Below are 19963 nucleotides of genomic sequence, written 5' to 3' on the forward strand. Positions count from 1 at the left end.
ACTTTGGGGGAGATGATGTAACCTTAAAGACAGGGTCATCTTCATTTCAGATAGAATAAGTCGATTAGATTCAATTTGCCATTCATAAAAATGTGATTTAATATCTGTATCTCAAGAGTGCATAGGCAACAGGCTTCTAGATGTAAAAATAAATAAATAAGTTACAAATCAGAAGCAAATAAGGATCCCATGAAATTGATTTAGAGTATGTATCTTTATTGGAATATCAAGATGTTCCTTTTTGAGAAGATGTTTACTACTGATGGGGGCAGATATGATTGGAGATCTTGAATAAACTGTTGCATCAGCAAGCTATGTTACCCTATTATGGATGTTGGCTTTAACAATCCAGTGGAAAGACTACAAGAAGATATTATATGGACTATAAATTTAAAGTTATTGTCTTTTCTTTTTTTATTTAGATATAATGGAATATATATATATATATATTTTTAAGTAGTGTGGGCAGTGAATTAAAGATATCAAGAATTGTTGTGTATGGTAAATTTGTAAGACAGTGGGTGAATAAGCTAGCTACAGACTGATTAGTTTAAGAAAAGGGATTTTTAAGTGATACATTTAGGGGAGTGGAGGAAATGGATAGAGTGGAATAAATGTTAAATTAGATTTTATGGGGAGCCCGCTTTGAAATGTTACTAAAGTAGGACTTATCGTATAGTCTTAAAGTGGAAGGTGGTTTTGAATTGTTGCAATAATGTATAGATATAAAACACTATTATGCTAAATTAGAAGTTATTTTATAATAGTTATAGTATAATGTGTTTGTTTTTTTTTTGTTTTTTTTCTCTTCTTCTTTTCTGAAATGTATGGATAAAGGGGGATTTATAATACTTTTAGTAAGTAAAGGTCAGTATTTTGAGGAGGGAGTAAGTAATCTGTTATGAATTAGGGTTTTTTTTTGTTACGAAGAAGTCACAGGGGGGGAAGGGTGGGGAGGGGGGGTTAGGGAGGGGGGGAGGGGGGGGAAAAAGGGGGGAAAATTTGTATTTGAAAACCTTTTCAATAAAAAAAAAAAAAAAAGATGTTCCTTTTTGGACAAAATGTCCTACAGTCATATCCAGTTTCTAATAGTTGCATAAATTCATTATATCATGTCACATTTATTGGAGGACTTCCCAATCTTTGTATGATATTAGTTTTAATGTTTCTTCACCACAGCATCCTTTCTAATAGACTGCCATTATTTCATTGCAAATGAAGGAACATAATTGAGATTTAATCTACCCTCTTCCTTGAATTCCTCCTAACATCCCACAAGCTGCCCTAGAACTGTGGGTGAACATTATAGAACATGCAATAGTATAGGAAGAATTATAGCAACAAAACCAAGAATATAATAGATTGTCATAAAAAATCAGCACAAAGAAGTCAATAATTCCAGTGAGGTTGCATCAAAGGAACCTTGTGCTAAGGATATATGATTAAACAAACAAAATGTTAAAAAGTTATTAGATTTATGTAGTTACTTACCAAGCACATCTACATTATATTAAAGTAACCAAAATATCTTTACAATCCCCAAGACATGTCACAATTTTTGAGCACCGCGGATGTTTGGAATTTGAAAATTGAAAAATTTGACCCACCCTAGGATATATTTTCATGCAACTGAGTTTGCACTGAAGAATGGTAATAGTGTATCCTTTTTCTTTTTTCAGTACATGCTCTACATTGACCAATAATGTTTCAGTATCTCCCTCAATAGTAAGATGAATGGCATTTAATTTAATAAATAAAAATAAATGAAACTTACATGGAAAATACAAACTGTATAGGTAACTTCTAGTTGTGGGCCCTATTGGCTCCTCGATGTTCCCATGCAGCAATAGTATTTAGACTGATATACCACTCCATAGTGCTTTGCAACACTCTCTGGGAGGTTTGCAATGTAGAAGCATTATTTGCATATTGCCCCCAACAATCTGGATCCTCCTTTTACCAACGTCAGAAGGATGGAAGACTGAGACAACTTTGCTACAAGCAGGAAGGTCTATTTTGGTTGAGGAAGCTGTGTTGTAGAAAGAAGGTGAGAACAGCCAGATCGAAATCCAGTGTAGTCTAGTATTTTATTTTCACAGAGGCCAAACTAGCATACACATATGTGAACTCAGTAGCAACTCATGTGACTCAGAAACATCTATTCTATTAGTAACGGAAATGGCTTATAACCACTGGTAGCCTTATTTCCCACAAAGGATAAATCTTGCTATGGCTTAGCATCAGAGGTGGGATTTACTTGGCCTTCTGCGCATGCTCTTTGCTCACACAAGCACCTTCCGTGCATGCCCACGGTCTCCAAAATGTGATGAAATAGGACGGCATTACATCCGAACGGGTGGGCGGAGTCTACCGCAGTCACCACTACCGGTTCGCCTGAACTGAACAGTATCGGCTGAATCCCACCACTGCTTCGCATGTTGACCTTTGTGGCATGTAAACCATGATGTAGAGTTTAGTGTCATAGGTGAATCCAGCTATTTCTAGATTATGCATCAAACCATTGCTTAGTGCGAAGGGAACCCAGTTATTGAGCTAGAATTCTTTTTCCAAAAATGTTGGATAAAACTTGGGAAATCAGAAATTGGAAAATATCTAGATGACCCATGAATGGATGAAAGAGGCATGTGGGTGCTAAATATACAAATATTTATTCATCTGTTCTGACATTGGACTATGCTCATGTATATTGGGCATTTATATTGGGAAGCTAAACAGGATTGGACCCAGTTAATTTTTGGATGTAAGATCTCCAGGAAACTATGGGAAGAATTAGGAAGCTGAAAAGACATTCCAGGAACAGACCATACAAATTATTTTGTAATATTGCTAAGAAATAAATACATGAATACTGTATATCAGGAAGTTCCTAGTCATCAAGTTCAATTCTAGTGGGACTTTATTCAACATATCAACCTCATCAACTTTTATTTTTATTTATTATTTATTGGCTCAAACTTTATTGGCTCTCAGAAACTAAGTAAAGTCAGGCGTTGTTGATACTTGGATGGGAAGCCAAAATAGAATTATCGAAGTTTTAGCTAAGCATCCAGAAAAAGACAATGGCAAATCCCTTCCATGCTCTTAGTAAGAAAATTGCATGGATATATCCATAAAGTTATCAAGAGTTAAACTCAACTCAAAGCAGATTTTACCTTCTATGTCCTTTTGTGCCTCCCCTCCTACTTTTAATTTCTTAGATGTTGTTTTCTCTGGATCTGAAAAACTTGTGTCAAGAGCTTCAGATAACACAATCTCCTTGTGCAGAATCTGTATGCCCCCCAGGACCTCCTGGCCCCCAGGTTAGTACTTTATTTTGGAAGGACAAAATGTGGTCACCAGGGACACGATTTCTGATAAGTTACTTTGTCAGATGGCATGGAAGAATAGAAGGGGCACAATGAGAGGAAGATGGGGAATGATGCAAAGAAAGCAACCTCTTTTTATAAATTACATTTATAGGGCCTTCATTTGATTAATATACTTCTTGAACCATTAAGGCAAAAGGTGCTTTCAGTGCTTTTTAAATAGAAATATAAGTAATTAAATATTAAATAAATTATATAAATAAGTAAGAAATCCAGTCTTTCTATAGGTCCATGAAAATTCTATGATTTTGAAATCTTAGCTCTTGTTTGATGCGTCCAGATTGTCTTAAACAAAGAAAAAAACATTAAAAGTTTCAGAAATATTCACTTTAAACTATAATTATTTGCTACTCTTTGATCATACTACCTCTATTTGATTTTGAGACTTAGGCAAACTTTGATTTTCTACTGAAATGCCTAATTTTGAAAATGGTCTAGTGGAGGCAGTGGCACATTTAGGGCTGAACCGGTGCCTATATGTCCCCATATGTCCCCTCTCAGCATATCCAGGGGTCTGGAAATCTAACATGGCTGTTGTTGCCACATACTTTCTTTTTAAGTTTCCCCATTGTTGTAGCATAAGGTTCAGGCAGATGTGCTTGCCAGCTTCATTACCATCTGAGCCAGTTCTGGGAGCCCAATCTAACTGTAACCAAAATGGTTTTTCTACTTCTGCTAAAACAGAATTGCTTCCCACTCCAAATTCTAGATGTTATGCTTCCATCCAATCTCTTCATTGTATTTTACGTAGTGTTTCTATATGAAATGCTCCAAATTCTACCAAATTAAAGCACAGCCTAACTGTTCCTTAAGGAATATTTCTAGAAACAAATATGTAGGCAGATGTGAAGACAAAGGACAGAGTTACAACGGTAAGAAAATGTCATTCTGAGTCACTAACAAAATTCCAGAGTTTTATCAGGAGGTTGGACAATAAAAGCCTTTTTGGAAGCATCTTTAAAAAGTCCTAAAAACTGAACATTAAATGAGGCCAAAATAGTAGAGGCTGCTCTAAACAGACATGAACCATGTTGCATATGAAGTTTTCTGTCCAAATTAAAGACAAATTGAAGTGTCTAAACTTGGTATATATTCTTTCAAGAAGAAATAAGAAAAGCTCTGTTGAGTCACAAGTTATCACTGACAAGTCAGTGAACAAATTGCATGATGACAATATTTAAACACCGTACTTCTATTTTTAGGGCCCACAAGGTATTCCTGGTGTGAAAGGACCAAAGGGAGTAAAAGTAAGCTCCAAAGTTGTTTTGTTAATGTAAAAAAAAAAGCTTGGGGGAATTTGTTCATACAAGTATGCAAATATGGAATGCAAGCTGATTATGCTGATCGTTGTAGAAATGGTCATCTTTAAAACCCAATGGCAGCAAAGAGGGTATTTTTTAAAATTTCTTCGCTACCATCTAAGTCTGGATTTTTGCAGCAGAAATGCCTACTTTAAACAAAGCATATCAGAATACGAGATCGTATTTTAAGGCATGCAGATCTGGGCTTCAAAAAATCAATTTAGATGGCAGCAAAGAGATTCAGAAATTAAATATTTGCTGCCATCTAGATTTTTGTAATCCAGATTTGATTGTCTTCATATCTCAATAGTGGGACTTGGGAAAGCACCTTCTGGTTCTGGCCTTTTCCCTTGACCATTGTAGGTTGAATTGGAAAGGTTGAAGAGAAGCTTCAATTTTGACTTACTGAAGATCCTTTATGTCCTCTGGATGGTCAGAATCTTGATTGTGCAAGATTTCTGTTCAGACAAAGAACAATCTAACCATGTCATCTAAACACATTTACAGATTTTTCCCAGCCAAGTTAGGGAAGTCATCTGGTCTCCCCCCCAAACTTGTCTCCCCAAAAACCTGGAAGAGTCTCAGTGTTTTCCCCCCAATATTCATTTTATGAGTTTCTATCTTGGTCCCAAGAAGTGTGATCTGTCTGATTAACAAAAGTCTTGAATATAAAAAAAGAATATAGGAATCTGTCACATGCTGCTTTCCTCTGTTCTTGATAATCAACCAAATTAAAAATGTCCAGCTACATTCAAATTGTTTGTGACTCCTACTGATGTATTATTTTCTCTGACAGGGTGAGATTGGAAGACCAGGAAGAAAGGTATAAGACAAAATGCATAAGATCTCTTACATTACAAGGCTTGTGGCAACCATCTTCAACCTGGTACCCTCATGGTGTGTTGGACTGCAACCCCTGACTTCCATTCAACAAGGTCATGCTAGATGTGGGTGATGGAAGTTGTAGTCCAACACATTTGGGAAGGCTGATTTCTAGAAGCTTTTCCCAACTTTATTTAATTCCAGGTGTGAACTTCAGTGGCCAGAATCCTCCAATCAATATTGGCATTGCTGAGAATACTGAAAATTGAAGTCCATACATCTAAAATGAGTTCAGGTTGGGGAAGGCTGATTTTGTGTATATGCTAAGGCATATAGATATGTTATAAACATTCTACATGATATTAAACACTGATAAACATGCATTAATCTGAGATACATAGATATCACATATCTATTCTCTATAGTTGAAATAGAAGTTCTTCCGGTCCCAAGAAATCTGTTAGGCTCTCTTTCTCTTTCACTTCCTGGCCAAAATCTTCCTATTCCAACAGCCATTTACTTGCCAGATCTAATTCTCCCTTTCCTGAAATCTGGTGGAATGGCTGCAATGAAGTGACAGATGAGGAAGGTATGAGCACATTGGATTTCTGGGTGCTCCATGGTCATGGAGAATTTCTGATTGTGTATGTAATGTAGGTGACTGATTTCTAGTTGAAGTTACTCCATTACAGTCATTTTGAATGTTGAAATTATGTGAAAACCCATGCTATTATACCTGATTAATTTAATTTAATTAATTTCATTTCATTTACTCCATCTTCTGTTTTTTGAAGGGCAGTCGAGGTCCTCCAGGTGTCCCTGGAATGCCAGGATCTATTGGATGGCCTGGCCCAATGGGACTAAAGGTAAGATTAAGCTACTGATGAGTGATTTGTCAATCAGCCTATTTATAATGTAAATTATAATCTTATTGAAACCCAAGGTATTTCCTATAAAGGAAGGTTGCTAATAAACGATGAGTTTGAAAAATCTGTTGTGTGCTTTGGGCAGATGATGTCCAAACATCATATTTCATGTAACAACAAAGTTTAACTGAAATTAATTATTCATATAGAGTTAATAGGTATATATTTCTGGAATTGTCTGCAATTGATAGCACTCCTACATATACAACCCAAAATATGGATCAGGTATTTAGACAACAACTTTACCATAATAAAAAAGGACCAATTAGCAAACCACCAGCAACATCTTCAAAGGAATCTAATTCACAAGGGAAGAAGAAAATAACACGCTACCTGTCATGGATATTCTTATCACCAGAGAGTGCAATGGCAAACTAAAACACAGGTGTACTGAAAAACCATCCATACCAACCAAGTGCTCCACTGCCAAAGTAATAATCCAACTTCCCACAAGAGAAGCTGTGTAAGAACTGTTTAGATGAGCACAAACACATTGCAGCAATGAACAGCAGAAAAAAGAAACAGATCATCTATATAACATCTTCTAACAAAATGGATATCTATGCAACTTCATCAAAAAAGTGCCTGACCGCTCAACCCAATATAGCACAACCCACCCAAGCTGTAAAAAGGATAACACTGTCATACCTCAAAAACATCTCAGAAATCACCGACCGACTATTGCAACTACATGACCTCAGCATAGCACACAAAACAACTAAACCTTTCCAAAATATCCTAGGTAAACCAAAGTACCCAGCAGTCCCAGAAGAAAAACAGGAGTCATCTGCAATGTACAGTCTAAAGATTGTAACAGTCACTATGTAGGACAAACAGATATAAGGTTAGCTGAATTTATCCATGAACACTAACTAGCAGTCAGAAGACATGATGAAAACTCTTTAATTTCACAACGTATCGACAAATTTAACCATAGTTTCAACTGGAAAACCCTGACCATCCTTGATCAAGCAAAATCCAAAAATGCTAGAAAATTTCTGGAAGATTGGCACTCAGACAAATCGATGATCAACAGGCACATAGAGATAAACAAAGAAACTATTCAAAACAGACAATAAGCCAAAAAAGGAGACCAAAACATCTTCCCACCAGCATTCAACATCCAGATGAGCAGAATTCAACATAAAGATTAACATTAGACCAACAATTAAGATGTGAACAATACTCTGATCAAAGAACTGCCAAACAAACAGCAGTAAACAGCCCAACCAAAAACAACAAACCACCAAAACCACTCCCACCAACACCAACTGGGCAAGCCACTAGAATACAAATTGAGAACAAACCCCACTCCTTACTAGCTCTGATGATGTTACCTAGTTTGGGTACTGAAACATCTGCAAGAAATCAAACAAGAGCACCAAGGACCCCTCATTTCAACCCTGAGCTACAAACATCCTTTACAGGTAAAAATATCTATCTATTGTTGTCTTTATAAAAGTAGTGAAATTATGGGTCGACATTATTATATCAATCAGAACATGTTTTCTTCTTCAGAGCATCTGTGAGAAGGCAGTGGGAGTGTTGGCTACAGGTGGTCAGTAGGAAGCTAATCACATACTCAGTGTGTCTGGTTAATACTTGAATGGGAGATTACCAGGGAGCACTAAATCATTGACAAAATGTTCATTGAAAGCACAAGAAGAGGCCCTCTTTGTTGCAAACTCTTTCACCCATCAGGAAATTTGGCAACGTGATTGCTGACAACTGGTGGGATAGTTTCCTAGTGTCAGAAATACAGAAATTTTGGAGCATAAACCTAAATTAGCTCAACACCCTTTAAAAAATGGGATAGAAAATTTTCCTAAATGTTTCACGGCCACTGAATCTTCTTGTCTCCCCTTTCAAAAATAAATGGCCATCAGAACTTGCCCACCTCTGCCTTACCCTGTGATACAAACCATCAAATTGGCTCAGTGCCATCCAGGTTAATTATATCCAAAGTTAAGAAAAGCAAGGGAGAAATCTGAGCAGTCTATGCTCATTTGCTGACTGTCCGTGCAAAAAATTTGTGTTGAACTCATTTTATGTATTGTAATTTTCCATGATATGGATACGTTAAGAAATACTGAAATGGCACAAATTTCTCTTCAGCTGTCAACTAGTGCAACCATTGCAATAAAACCTGGCCATTATGAGTAATTTTCTTTATTGTTTCTTTTAGGGTGAAAAGGGAGATTTAGGTTTGATGGGATTGCCAGGTATAAGAGGACCAATGGGCTTCAAGGTTTGTTATTCCAAGCACTATGTTCTCTTTCTCAAGGTCTAACAACTACTGGATTAGAAGCTAATTGTTGTATGTTGTAAACAGATAGAATTTATGATTTTGGGAGTGGAAATATTTGTTCTTCCGTTCTTCTTTATTAGATATCTTATAGCAATATAATAGTGTACATGGGTTGAACAGAAGCAGTTGCAAGGGAAAAAGGGGTGGACTCCAAAAATTAAATATGATGGCTGCAATCACATGTTTAAAACATACGGAAAAGGTGTGAGGCTTTGATAAATGTGATCATGGCTGTCATCTTGATTTTTTTGCATCCACTCCTGCAGATACTCTTAAGGCTGAGCTACACAATCTATTAAATGTATTTTTAGTACAAAAATGGATGAATGAATGAAGTATTCTGGCTATGACCACATTTATTTATTCATTTGTACATTTATTCATTCAATGTATTTAACATGCAATTGTTGTTTTGTTTTTGAGTTTACATTAAAACAAATATCTGAGTTTGACTTTGAACCTGGTCACTAGGCACTGTGAATAGGAGTCTTACATCTTTCTGCTCTCAGCTACTTCCTTTACAAAATTCTTCCTCACAAAAATACAGGTGCACTTTTTTATTACATTTTAAAAGTCTCTCTATGGTAGGGATGCCAAATTTGCATTGCCATGGCGGCATCACGTGAGATATCATGACTTCCCCCCACCTGTGCTAAACCATGCATGGGCGTGGCCAGCGTATAACGCATCCGCCCACGGGCTGCAAGTTTGACACCCTTGCTCTATGGCCATAGTTGATTTCTTTTTTTAAAAAAAACTACACGTAGAATGGGAAAGTATTTTACAAAGTAAGGAATTGGATCTCTTACATCTGTGATGTAAGGACATTGTGTCCAGAAAAATAGTGTAAAGTGTAAAGGAGAGTTACATGCTACACATGCTACATATTCACCTCCAAACAGCTAGACTAAATGTTATTTAGCGCTTAAATCCTCAGAATTATATCCTTTACAGTTTTTAGGAAGTTTTCCCTAAGCTGATGGTTTGTTGGGTTTTTTTTTTTTGCATTGTTACATGTACCGTTTGTCTTTTCCTGACCCAATGGGCTATTCGCTTACTTATATATTTATTTAACATCTGTTACATTAACATGTCTTGATACACAATTGACTTAACTGCTTTTAAGTCCATTTATATACAGACAAGCTGGAAATACATTAACATGTAGATATCCTGACCTGCTTTTCTAATGATATATAGAGAAACAAGAATAGAAAGTAGTATGCCATATTCATATGTGAGAGATAATTCTTTTATAGTTCCTTAATTTTTAGAAATAATTTTAATGGCCTATAGATCAAAAGATTGCATGTACATTTTAAAAGCAATAATTCTGAAAAACAGGCATATTTATTATATGAGGATTGTTTGATCCAACTGGCTGAGCACATTGTAAGCCGCCCTGAGTCTCCGGAGAAGGGCGGCATATAAATCAAATTTAAAAAAAAAATAAAAAAAAAATACCATGTTTCAAAATTATATTTAATGTTCATCTGCATTTATATGAAATAGGTACATATCAACTTCATTTTTTAAACATTTAACACAGTTTTACAGTATGTGAATTCAGTGACAGTTTTAAGATTAAATGTGTCATTAAAATGCTTGTAGAGGTTGCTACAAAGGATTAGAAATTAACTGGAAGCCCAATAAAAGACAATGTCAGAGATGCTAGATAAGGGAAAGAGGTGACTATAATGATTAATCACATAGATTTATGTAACTATAATTATGCTAATTCTTGCACTGACTATTGCTTCTTATTAAACATTCAAAGCAATATCAAGTCTACTATACATGATTTATTGTGTTGACTTCTAGGTTGAGGTATGATGCTGTCACTACTTACGTTTTCCTTTTGTCTTTCAAAATTTTGTTCTAGGGTAATACAGGTGGTCCCGGAGAAAAGGTGAGTGATAAAATTACTAATAAGCACTTGGTACTAGTCTATATAAATAAGTATGTTGCATCCAGTTGATATTAAAAATGGCCACTTTTACTTGATTCAGGAGTAAAGTAGGTTGAAGAGATTAAAGAGAGGGGTCAATATATATATATATATATATGATGGTGACAGCAACTGCATGATTGACCTGACCTTTCTCATATGCCTTCCTTATACAATGCATATAAAAGGGGGGCGTGACTTTGATCACATGGTGACAGTGTTTATTTCTTTCTATTCACCCATTGAATGGCTTTGAATAGAATAAAACAATGAAGAAATGGCAAAGCAAATTAAAAGAGGCTTTAAATGCTGTGCAGAGTATTACTGGCATTCTCTGAAACTGAACACAAACAGAATTTTCTTTGCTCCACCAAGTTATTGGGGAACAGTCTATTCAGAACAGTTATAACAAGGTTTATATTCTGGATGGTTGCTCTTATTACATAATTATCTAAGGAAAAATAACGCTTGGGCTATAATTTATTAGATAGATAATTTCTTAGATATCTTACCAATTAGTTCCAAGATCTAATTCTCCAGACAAAAGATTTGACACTCTTACCTTTATCTAAATAGGAAAAATTGTAACAATGTAACACAACAGAGAATAAACAGGTCCATTGTCTTGGGCTGATAGAAACTACTCCTATTCCACATCTTTATATATTTAGTGCTGAAATAAAAGCAAGGTTGAAATAGTGAGTTGCTTCTGAGTTGCCCCATCATCCTTGTTTTCCACAAGTATTCATTCCTTATAACTTATTGTCTAACAATAACCTTTTTTCTTTTCTTATAAAGTGAAAACACATGTCACAACTGCTGTTCAAGCAAGGCCCTTAATTGAAATAATATTGAATGACATCTACTATGAAAGTATTAAATTCAGGAAGAAAACATTTTCTCAATTTGAATCATTTCAATGACAGTCCACTACTGCTCTGATCTAGTAGAAAGGGACTTTTGTGCAGGGACTGCATATACACAAAAGTTTGTGTTGTTGTTTTTTTTTTTGGTAGAGTAGAGAGATTTGCTCCAGTCTGGCACTTCAAAGGGAAGCACGGCTTGGATTCAGTATTTCATTTAAAAAGGATTCTTCATATTGCTGAGTCCTACTTCTCCTGTAAAATTCCACAGCCAGTGACTAACCAGGTGCCCAGAGGAAATCAGCAAGTAAGGAATGATTTCATCAGACTGCTCATGCTTATGGAACCTTAACCCCTGTGTGGACCCAACCCTACCACATCTCTACTATTCATTAAAGTAGAAACATTTCATTTTTCAGATTTCTGTGTGAACTGTCTAATGTTGCCAGGTGTCCACTATTTGAGCGGACAGTCCGCTTTTTTCACATTATGTTCACTATTTTTTTTCACAAAATAGTGGACATTTTTTTTATTCAAAAGCTTTATGATGAAATTAAAATGTAATTTAATATTTTACATATTATTATAATATATTTGATGTTTTGAATTTTAAGTAAAGTTTTGAAGTGATTATTTTAATACGTGTTAAAATGTTTGTAAGAAAATATATAATTTAATTGTAATTTTTATTTTTTATTTTTTTACTACTTAACTCCCCACCCCCACCCCCCGTTTGTCCGCTATTTTTTGGAAGCAGACCTGGCAACCCTAGAACTGTCAGAAAAGTAGAATTGTTTTAGAACTCAGCTTGTTAAAACTTGTGAGACTCTTTAAACAGCTATACTTTTCATCAAGCGAATGTGAAAGTCTGAAAAATAGATGTGGGTTAATTAGTAGCAGAGAGATTATAATTTCTCTCTCCTACTAAGGTTTGAGCAAGCCTATAATTTTAGGCTTGCTCAAACCTAGAGCCCAAATCATTTCCAAAGAGGAAGAGCAGAAACCTAAAACAGCAATTCTCACCACTAGCAACTTGAAGATGTGTGAACTCCCAGAATTCCCAAGCCCTAATAAATAGCTACTGCCATTGTATCGAAGGTCAAAAATCTACCTTACATACCTTCATGACTGTGGAAATTTTGTATTTAATTTAATATTGGATATTGGAGGAAACAGAATCATACTTTTAACTGCTGTGTTATATAGCTCTGATATCGTTTTCCACAGGGAGCTCAAGGACAGAAAGGAGTCAAAGGCAGCAAAGGTGATAAGGTAATATTTTCTTACTATAATATCAAACAATCTTATACAGACCAGGGGTAATTTTTTTTCTTGTTTAGTTTTTCAGGCCAGCTTGGCATCTAGCATCAGGCTAGAAACTAGGAGACTATGAGTTCTAGTCCCACTTTAAGCATGAGAGCCAGTTGGATAACTTTGGACCAGTCACTTTCTCTCAGCCCAATTCATCTCACAGGACTGTTGTTCTGGAGAAAATAGGAGAGAATTAGATATTTTTGCTGCCTTTATTTATAAAAAATAATAAAGGTGAGATTAAAAAATAGTGGGCAAGGTGAACATTTTACATTTTGCCCTATTTATAGAAGAGTTATGTTTCTTAGGATGTTGGAAACTTCTGTACAAGGAACTTTATAAAGTCCTAGATTTGTAAGATTGATTTCTAGCTGCATGTTGCTTCCCTTCATTTCAAGACTTTAAGGAAGAGTTGCTTAGCTTCCTCAATATCAGTTTTTTTCAAACTTGACAACTTGAAGATCTGTGCATTTCAATTGTCATTAATCCCCTAGCCTGCATTTGCTGATCAGGCTATATCTGAAAAATATCTTCTGGCTCTAGATGACTCTTAAAAACCCAGGATTTCTTTTCAAGAATGGAAATCATAACTATATAGGGCCAAAGTCTAAGGTCAACACAGCAGAGTGTCAAATTTTCCACCAAGGATTGGCAGATATGATATAGCCAACTGAAGAAATACATTATTACAGGTGTTCATTTTATGATGTCAGCATTTAAAACTGCACTAGCTTTTTCTATGACAGAATTATGATTATTCTCAAGTACATGGGCATAGCAACATATGTTAAACAGTACAAGTAATACAAGATCTCTTTTGTTCTCCTTTCATGATTAAGGTTTCATTTATGTGAGCTTAAAATGCAAAACCACATATTCACAGTGTATATATTAAGATCAATATTGTCAAAACAAGTTTTGCTCTGGTGTATTAAAGATGTAATTCTAAGATGTTATTCTAGGACAATGCCAGGGGCTAAGGTAAGAATAGGGAAGATAAATCGGTGATAGATAATTGAAGAAATGCACATTTAAAGGGGCGTCTCAGAGTGCAAAATTATATAATCTCAGGTGTGTTTTCAAAATGGATGGTCATAAAGACAAAATCAGGGAGAGAGAGAATTAGCATAATAGGTGAAAAATGGCAAGGTTATAAAATCAAAATAAATGAATTAAGATGTACCTATGCTTAAAAGTCACAGTCATCCTTATTTATTGTCAAAACAGCACAATTGATTTGATTTAAATTCATGCAAATTATAATTGCTTCACCTAGGACTGGTTAAATATAACTATAATTATCTCTGTCCTTATATCATTCAAATAGATTATATGGTATAAGTATTGTACATTAACAGTAGAAAACTGTTCTACAATATTAGAAAAACAGATTTTCAACCTGCTTTACACTAAATCAAACGTTGACTCATTCACTTGTATCTCATTGCCATTTTATTGCTTTAGTAAGTTTTAGTATAATATGCCATCTTCTTTTAGTTGATTATTAATATTAATATATATATATGTCACATGGTCTGAGTTGGGCAACCAGTAAATGATCTATAAAGAAATAAACAAATCGAAGATCAATGTCTATGGAGATTCTCAGTCATCTTGGTCATGGTTTCCCAAAGGTGCTTTTTCAAAAAGCAACTGGACTATGTATTTCCCTGAAGGCATTTCACTTCTCATCCAAGAAGCTTCAGTCAGAACTTGAAGAAGCTTCTTGAATGAGAACCACATTGCCTTTTGAAAAAGTACCTTTGAGACTTGAGACTTTGAGCTTTTAATTAAAGTATAGTTCATTTTTTTATTCAACTTTTTCTTTGCAGGGATACATGGGTTTCCCTGGAATGTTGGGGCAAAAGGTAAGGTATATCAGGGATGCTCAGTCTGTGCACAGGTTGGACATGTGTTGGAGTTAATATTACAAAAGGGATTTTGAGAGACAATTTACTCTTAAGATTACTGTCTTTAGTGGTACTTAATATAAATATGAATTAGACTGTACTCTTCATTCCCAACTCAAATCTGTCTTGCCACTATGAAAACTTAGACAAGAGCATAGATTCCCTTCACTCCCCATTCACCCCAAACAAGGTAAGTAAACTGTAGTCAGTGCAGGATATCTATTGGCCTCTACTTTGTACCTATTTTAAGTATGTTAACCAAGTTTAAGGAAGTTTTAGAAGCAAAATCTAAATCTTATTATATTAGATTTAGGCAGCTTCTAATTAGGTCATTGCAGTTTTACTGCACCTCAGTAATTTAAAGATGTCTGGACTTCCTGAATTTCCCAGCCATTTTGGAGGTTGTATCCACACATCTTAAAGTTACTGAGAAACACTGTTAATTATTCGAAAGAATGGGATTAGTATGGGTCTCAGCTATTCAGTTCCAGGTAAAAAAGTGAAGTTGGAATGATTGTTTAAAAAGCTGAGAATATAAACTATTGGAAAGTTCACAATTCGTGTAATTAAATAACTTGAACTGTCATGCAGCTTTTGTTCATTTCATTTGGACTAGAGAATTTTTGGCATGATTAGTATGTATGAGTTTTTAGACTGATTACAGATCTGGTTAAAATAATCATCTGATCATAACTGTAAGGACCAAATTTTCTTTTACAAGAAGATCCATTAATATTCTTAAGGATGGTTTCACACTAGTTAATCATTTGAAGGAGAAAAAGTAGATTCATTTGAATGGTTGTAGAAAAAGGAAGGTATTTGGTTCTGCTGATGTTATTGCTCACTGTTTCATTTCTAAATTTGATGTTCAAGTAATGCTCAGGGAAAATTGCTTTCTCTATCCTAAGAGAAAAATTATAACTCCCCATGGAGTCCATATGTTACTAGTAGGCAGGGGTGAAGCAATTGGGGAATGGGACACTAGGCGCTTTCATGCATTTCATGTGTCTTCTCATTCTCCTTTCCCATGTTCATCCATTTGACCCTGGGTTTAAAGCCATCTGAAAGAAGGACAGGCTTTATGTGAGTTACGGATTTTAGCTTGTCCGTTTCTGCTTAGTTACCAGAACCTTTTCTCTAACAGAGTAGAGGGAGCAGTCTGAGTTCACATTTATTTGGGCTGATGGTTAACACCTAGGTCCAACTAGTTTCCTATTTCTGAAAGTGAGTGCAGTAAGAAAAGTATCTATGGTTTGGTACAGTGCTACAGTGCTACATCCTACAGTGCCAGGATGCAAGCACTGTATTGTGGCTTCATTGACCAAGGAGAAAAGAAAGTGACTGAAGCTTTTTATTATTTAGTGTACTTATGATATCCTTATTAAGCTTTTTTTTTCAGGTGAATGGAGCTACTATATAGTCCAGTATTCGTATCATGCTAAACTTGCTAAATGAAGTTTACAGGGTTCATTAGCAGAACTGATTCATAAGAGGAGCCTGCAAAGCACATAAACTTGACAGTCAGTTTTGATCTATGTGATGATCATTATTTATTTCTTGAGGGTTCTCTAACTCTCTTCCCATCATTTTAAGATGCAGCTTACTAATTAGTCATTCAAGGAAATATTCTCTGAGGAAAATGTATTTTAGTTAATATTATTTACACAAGCAATTTAGAATGATCTCTTTTTGGCATGTGTGAGAGTATCTGCTGAGTTTTGAGTAAGACAGTTTCATAACCAAGTGTGTATCTTTGCACTGAAGATTTGGGTTTTATCCTTTCCATCCCCATCAAGGGAGAAATGGGTCCAAAGGGAGAAGCTGGTGCATCAGGACACAGAGGACCAACTGGACGGCCAGGGAAACGAGGCAAACAAGTAGGAATCCTGTACTATAATTTGTTTTGTTTATTTTTTTTAAATCCTAACTTCCTTACTATATATTTAATTTTCTTATGTAAATCTAGATACTTTTTGTTTCTATAAATGCCTTGTTTATGATACCCTAAATCACATTTTATTGATTGATTTTCCACCCTCATACTCCTAGTTCTGATCACAATGCTGGCTTTTTTGGGGGGTGGATGGGCAGGGTGGAATATGGCTTCTTGCAGGGGGGTGGTGGTGGAATATTGCTTCTAGCATGTAACTTAAATATTTTCCTTAAAGATTTTGTTAAATTGAATGTGTTCTCCACTCACTGTTGTCCTCAAAAAGCTATGCTGGCATTAAATTTGTTGTCCCCAAAACTGATCATTGGTCTACACCTCAATCCAGGGGTGAAATCCAGCAGGTTCTAACAGGTTCTGGAGAACCAATAGCGGAAATTTTGAGTAGTTCGGAGAACTGGCAAATACCATCTCTGGCTGGCCCCAGAGTGGGGTGGGAATCCAAATTTTGAAATATCCTTCCCCTGCCACACCCACCAAGCCACGCCGACAGAACCGGTAGGGAAAAATTTTGGATTTCACCCTTGCCACAATCTCTTCAAGATAATGGGTGACAAAGTCTAATAAAATTTAGATAATTCAAGTCTATTACTATGGCTACTAATCTTATTTATGTTATCTCATGTTCATAGCCATCATCGATTTAACCCTTCTTTAGATTAAATATTGTTTTGAAACATCACTGGGAAGAAGCTGAGATGTGTACTTAAAAAACTATTTGTTAAATAAGAAAGACACTTCTCACCCACTGAGCCATTTCCTGTCTCTAAAGCCAGCTGACGTCCTCATATCTAATGCCTGTGGTGGCAGCTAAATTAAGAAGGTGTTACTTCCACTTCCATTCCGAGATGCATCTTGCTCATCTCATTGACTCCTTTAAGTTCATGTTTGGAGTCTTCTCAGGTTAGATGCACTAAGACAGGCTATATATAGGCCAACCTCATCACAGGCATGACACACACTCTGTTCCAGTAGCCGTAGTTTTAGGAATTCTATTATTGCTGGTGGAAAATGTCTCGAGAATGTATAATATTTGCAGGAAAATGCTCCTGTTTTCAGACCTATAGCCATCAACCTTTGTCTGCTTCTGTCTCCCTGCTTTCCAATTTCTTCTCTCCCTCATTCTCTGTTTATTAATTGTTTTTGAATCTTGCTAATCTCTGTTTGTAGTGGCTTTAAGCCTCCTTGATGAAAGATAATAAACAATTGACTATAAATGTTTTAATTAGTTCCTTTGTAAACTCCTACATGATTGTTTTGTATTACTCGTACTTTCCTGTTCCTTAAAAAAGATCAAAGCAAATATATATATAAAAGATCAAAACCAAATGCACAGGTATAGAAAAAGTGGCTCAACTGTAGCAAGTGTGAGAGGGATCTAGGTGTCCTAGTAGACCAGTACTTAAGTATGAGCCAGCAGTGGGCCCAAGCTGCCAGAAAAGCTAATGCAGTCCTAGGTTGCATCAACAGAGGGATAGTTTCAAGATCACATAAAGTGATAGTACTGCTTTATACTGCCTGGTCAGCCCACACTTGGAATATTGCATCCAGTTTTGGTCACCAGGATACAAAAAAGATGTGAGACCCTAGAAAGAGTGCAGAGAAGAACAATAAATCAGAATCTGAATCAGAATTACAGAATCAGCATATGTTGTGTGAAAGACTTTATCAGGAAGAGATAAGAGAAGAACATGCTCTTCTTAGAGTAGTATTAGAATTAGCTTTGCATAGCCTAAATTGCATTAATTAATTGAATTAATCCTAAATTGCATTAATAGAGGGATACAATCAAGATCAAGTGAGGTACTAATACCACTTTATAAAGCTTTAGTAAGACCACACCTAGAATACTGCATCCAGTTTTGGTCACCACACTATAAAAATGTTGAGGCTCTAGAAAAGTGCAGAGAAGAACAACCAAGATGATTAGGGGACTGGAAGCTAAAACATATGATGAACAGTTTCAGGAACTGGGCATGGTTAGTCTAGTGAAGAGAAGGGGACCAGGGGAGACATGATAGCAGTGTTCCAATATCTGAGGGGCTGCCACAGAGACGAAGGGGTCAAGCTGTTTTCCAAAGCACCTGATGACTAAACAAGGAATAATGGATGGAAACTGATCAAGAAGAGCTTCCACCTGGAAATGAGAAATTTTCTGACAGTAAGAACAACCAACCAATGGATCAGAAGTTGCATTTGGAAGTTGTGGGAGCTTCATCACTGGAGGCTTTCAAGAAGAGACTGGTGTAGGGTCTCCTGCTTGGGCGGGGGATTGGACTAGATGACCTATCAGGTTCCTTCCAACTCTGTTAATCTGTATCTATATTAAAAATCAGGGGAGTGGAGGCTAAACTATATAATGAACAGTTGAGGAAACTATGAATGTCTAATCTAATGAAGAGAAGGACTAGGGGTAATATGGTAGCAGTCTTCTAGTACTTGAGCAGCTGCCACAGAGATGAAGGAGTCAACCTATTTTCCAAAGCATCTGAGGGCAAGACAGTAACAGGTGGAAGATCATTAAAGTGAAATCCAACCTAAAGTTAAGGAGAAATTTTCTGACAGTGAGAATAATAAATGGAACGGCGTACTTTTGGAAGTTGTGGATGCATCGTTATTGGAGGTTTTCAAGAAGACACTGGATAGCTATTTATCCAAAGTGTTATAGAATCTACTGCTCGAGCAGAGCATTGGATTAGAAGATCTCCAAGGACCCTTCCAATTTTATTGTTCTATATTTTATATATTCATGGTACACTCTATGTTGTCAACCTACAAATCAGCTTTATATACCAATAACTTATGGGATTTAATATGGTTGTCCATAATGCACCAGGTTAAAGGCACCAGGCTAGGAACCACTTTGTGAGTTCTAGTCCCACTTTAAGCACAATCAGTTGGATAACCTTGGAACAGTCACTCTCTCTCAGCCTTAGGAAGGAGACAATGGAAAGCACTTCTGAAAAAAATTGCTGAGAAAATTGCAATGAATAGTTTAGGTTATTGACAGGAGTCAAAACTGAGTCAAAAATACACACACAAATCAAAACACAATTAGCAAAAACAAGTGCTTATTTTAATGCTGTACAGTGCCATTGCTGTGGAAGTATATGAACTAAAGCAAGAAATGCCAACTGCTATAACTCTTAGCCACTGGTTGGAACTATTGGCATTAAACAGTGTATTCCCTCTTCCATTAAAAGCTTGCATGCCAGAAACATCATCATTTATCTCTGTGGT

General features: G+C 35.9%; 1 protein-coding gene across 9 annotated transcripts in view; it reads left to right on the forward strand.

Annotated features, from left to right (window-relative positions):
- COLQ (collagen like tail subunit of asymmetric acetylcholinesterase) overlaps nucleotides 1-19963 on the forward strand; it is a 68269-nt gene that overhangs the window by 20973 nt on the left and 27333 nt on the right. For 4 of the 9 annotated variants that reach the window (XM_034402565.3, XM_034402561.3, XM_087892608.1 and 1 more), the window contains exons 3-11: nucleotides 3219-3320; nucleotides 4589-4633; nucleotides 5484-5510; nucleotides 6304-6375; nucleotides 8621-8683; nucleotides 10626-10652; nucleotides 12782-12826; nucleotides 14698-14733; nucleotides 16572-16652. In XM_034402565.3, coding sequence (XP_034258456.1) covers nucleotides 3219-3320; nucleotides 4589-4633; nucleotides 5484-5510; nucleotides 6304-6375; nucleotides 8621-8683; nucleotides 10626-10652; nucleotides 12782-12826; nucleotides 14698-14733; nucleotides 16572-16652 — 498 coding nt within the window. The remainder of the gene's footprint in view (nucleotides 1-3218; nucleotides 3321-4588; nucleotides 4634-5483; nucleotides 5511-6303; nucleotides 6376-8620; nucleotides 8684-10625; nucleotides 10653-12781; nucleotides 12827-14697; nucleotides 14734-16571; nucleotides 16653-19963) is intronic. The other 5 variants (XM_034402564.3, XM_087892606.1, XM_034402562.3 and 2 more) reach the window with 4 other exon arrangements.

This window comes from Pantherophis guttatus, chromosome 4, assembly GCF_059756535.1.
Source record: "Pantherophis guttatus breed Tessera chromosome 4, ASM5975653v1, whole genome shotgun sequence".
Lineage (NCBI taxonomy): Eukaryota > Metazoa > Chordata > Lepidosauria > Squamata > Colubridae > Pantherophis > Pantherophis guttatus.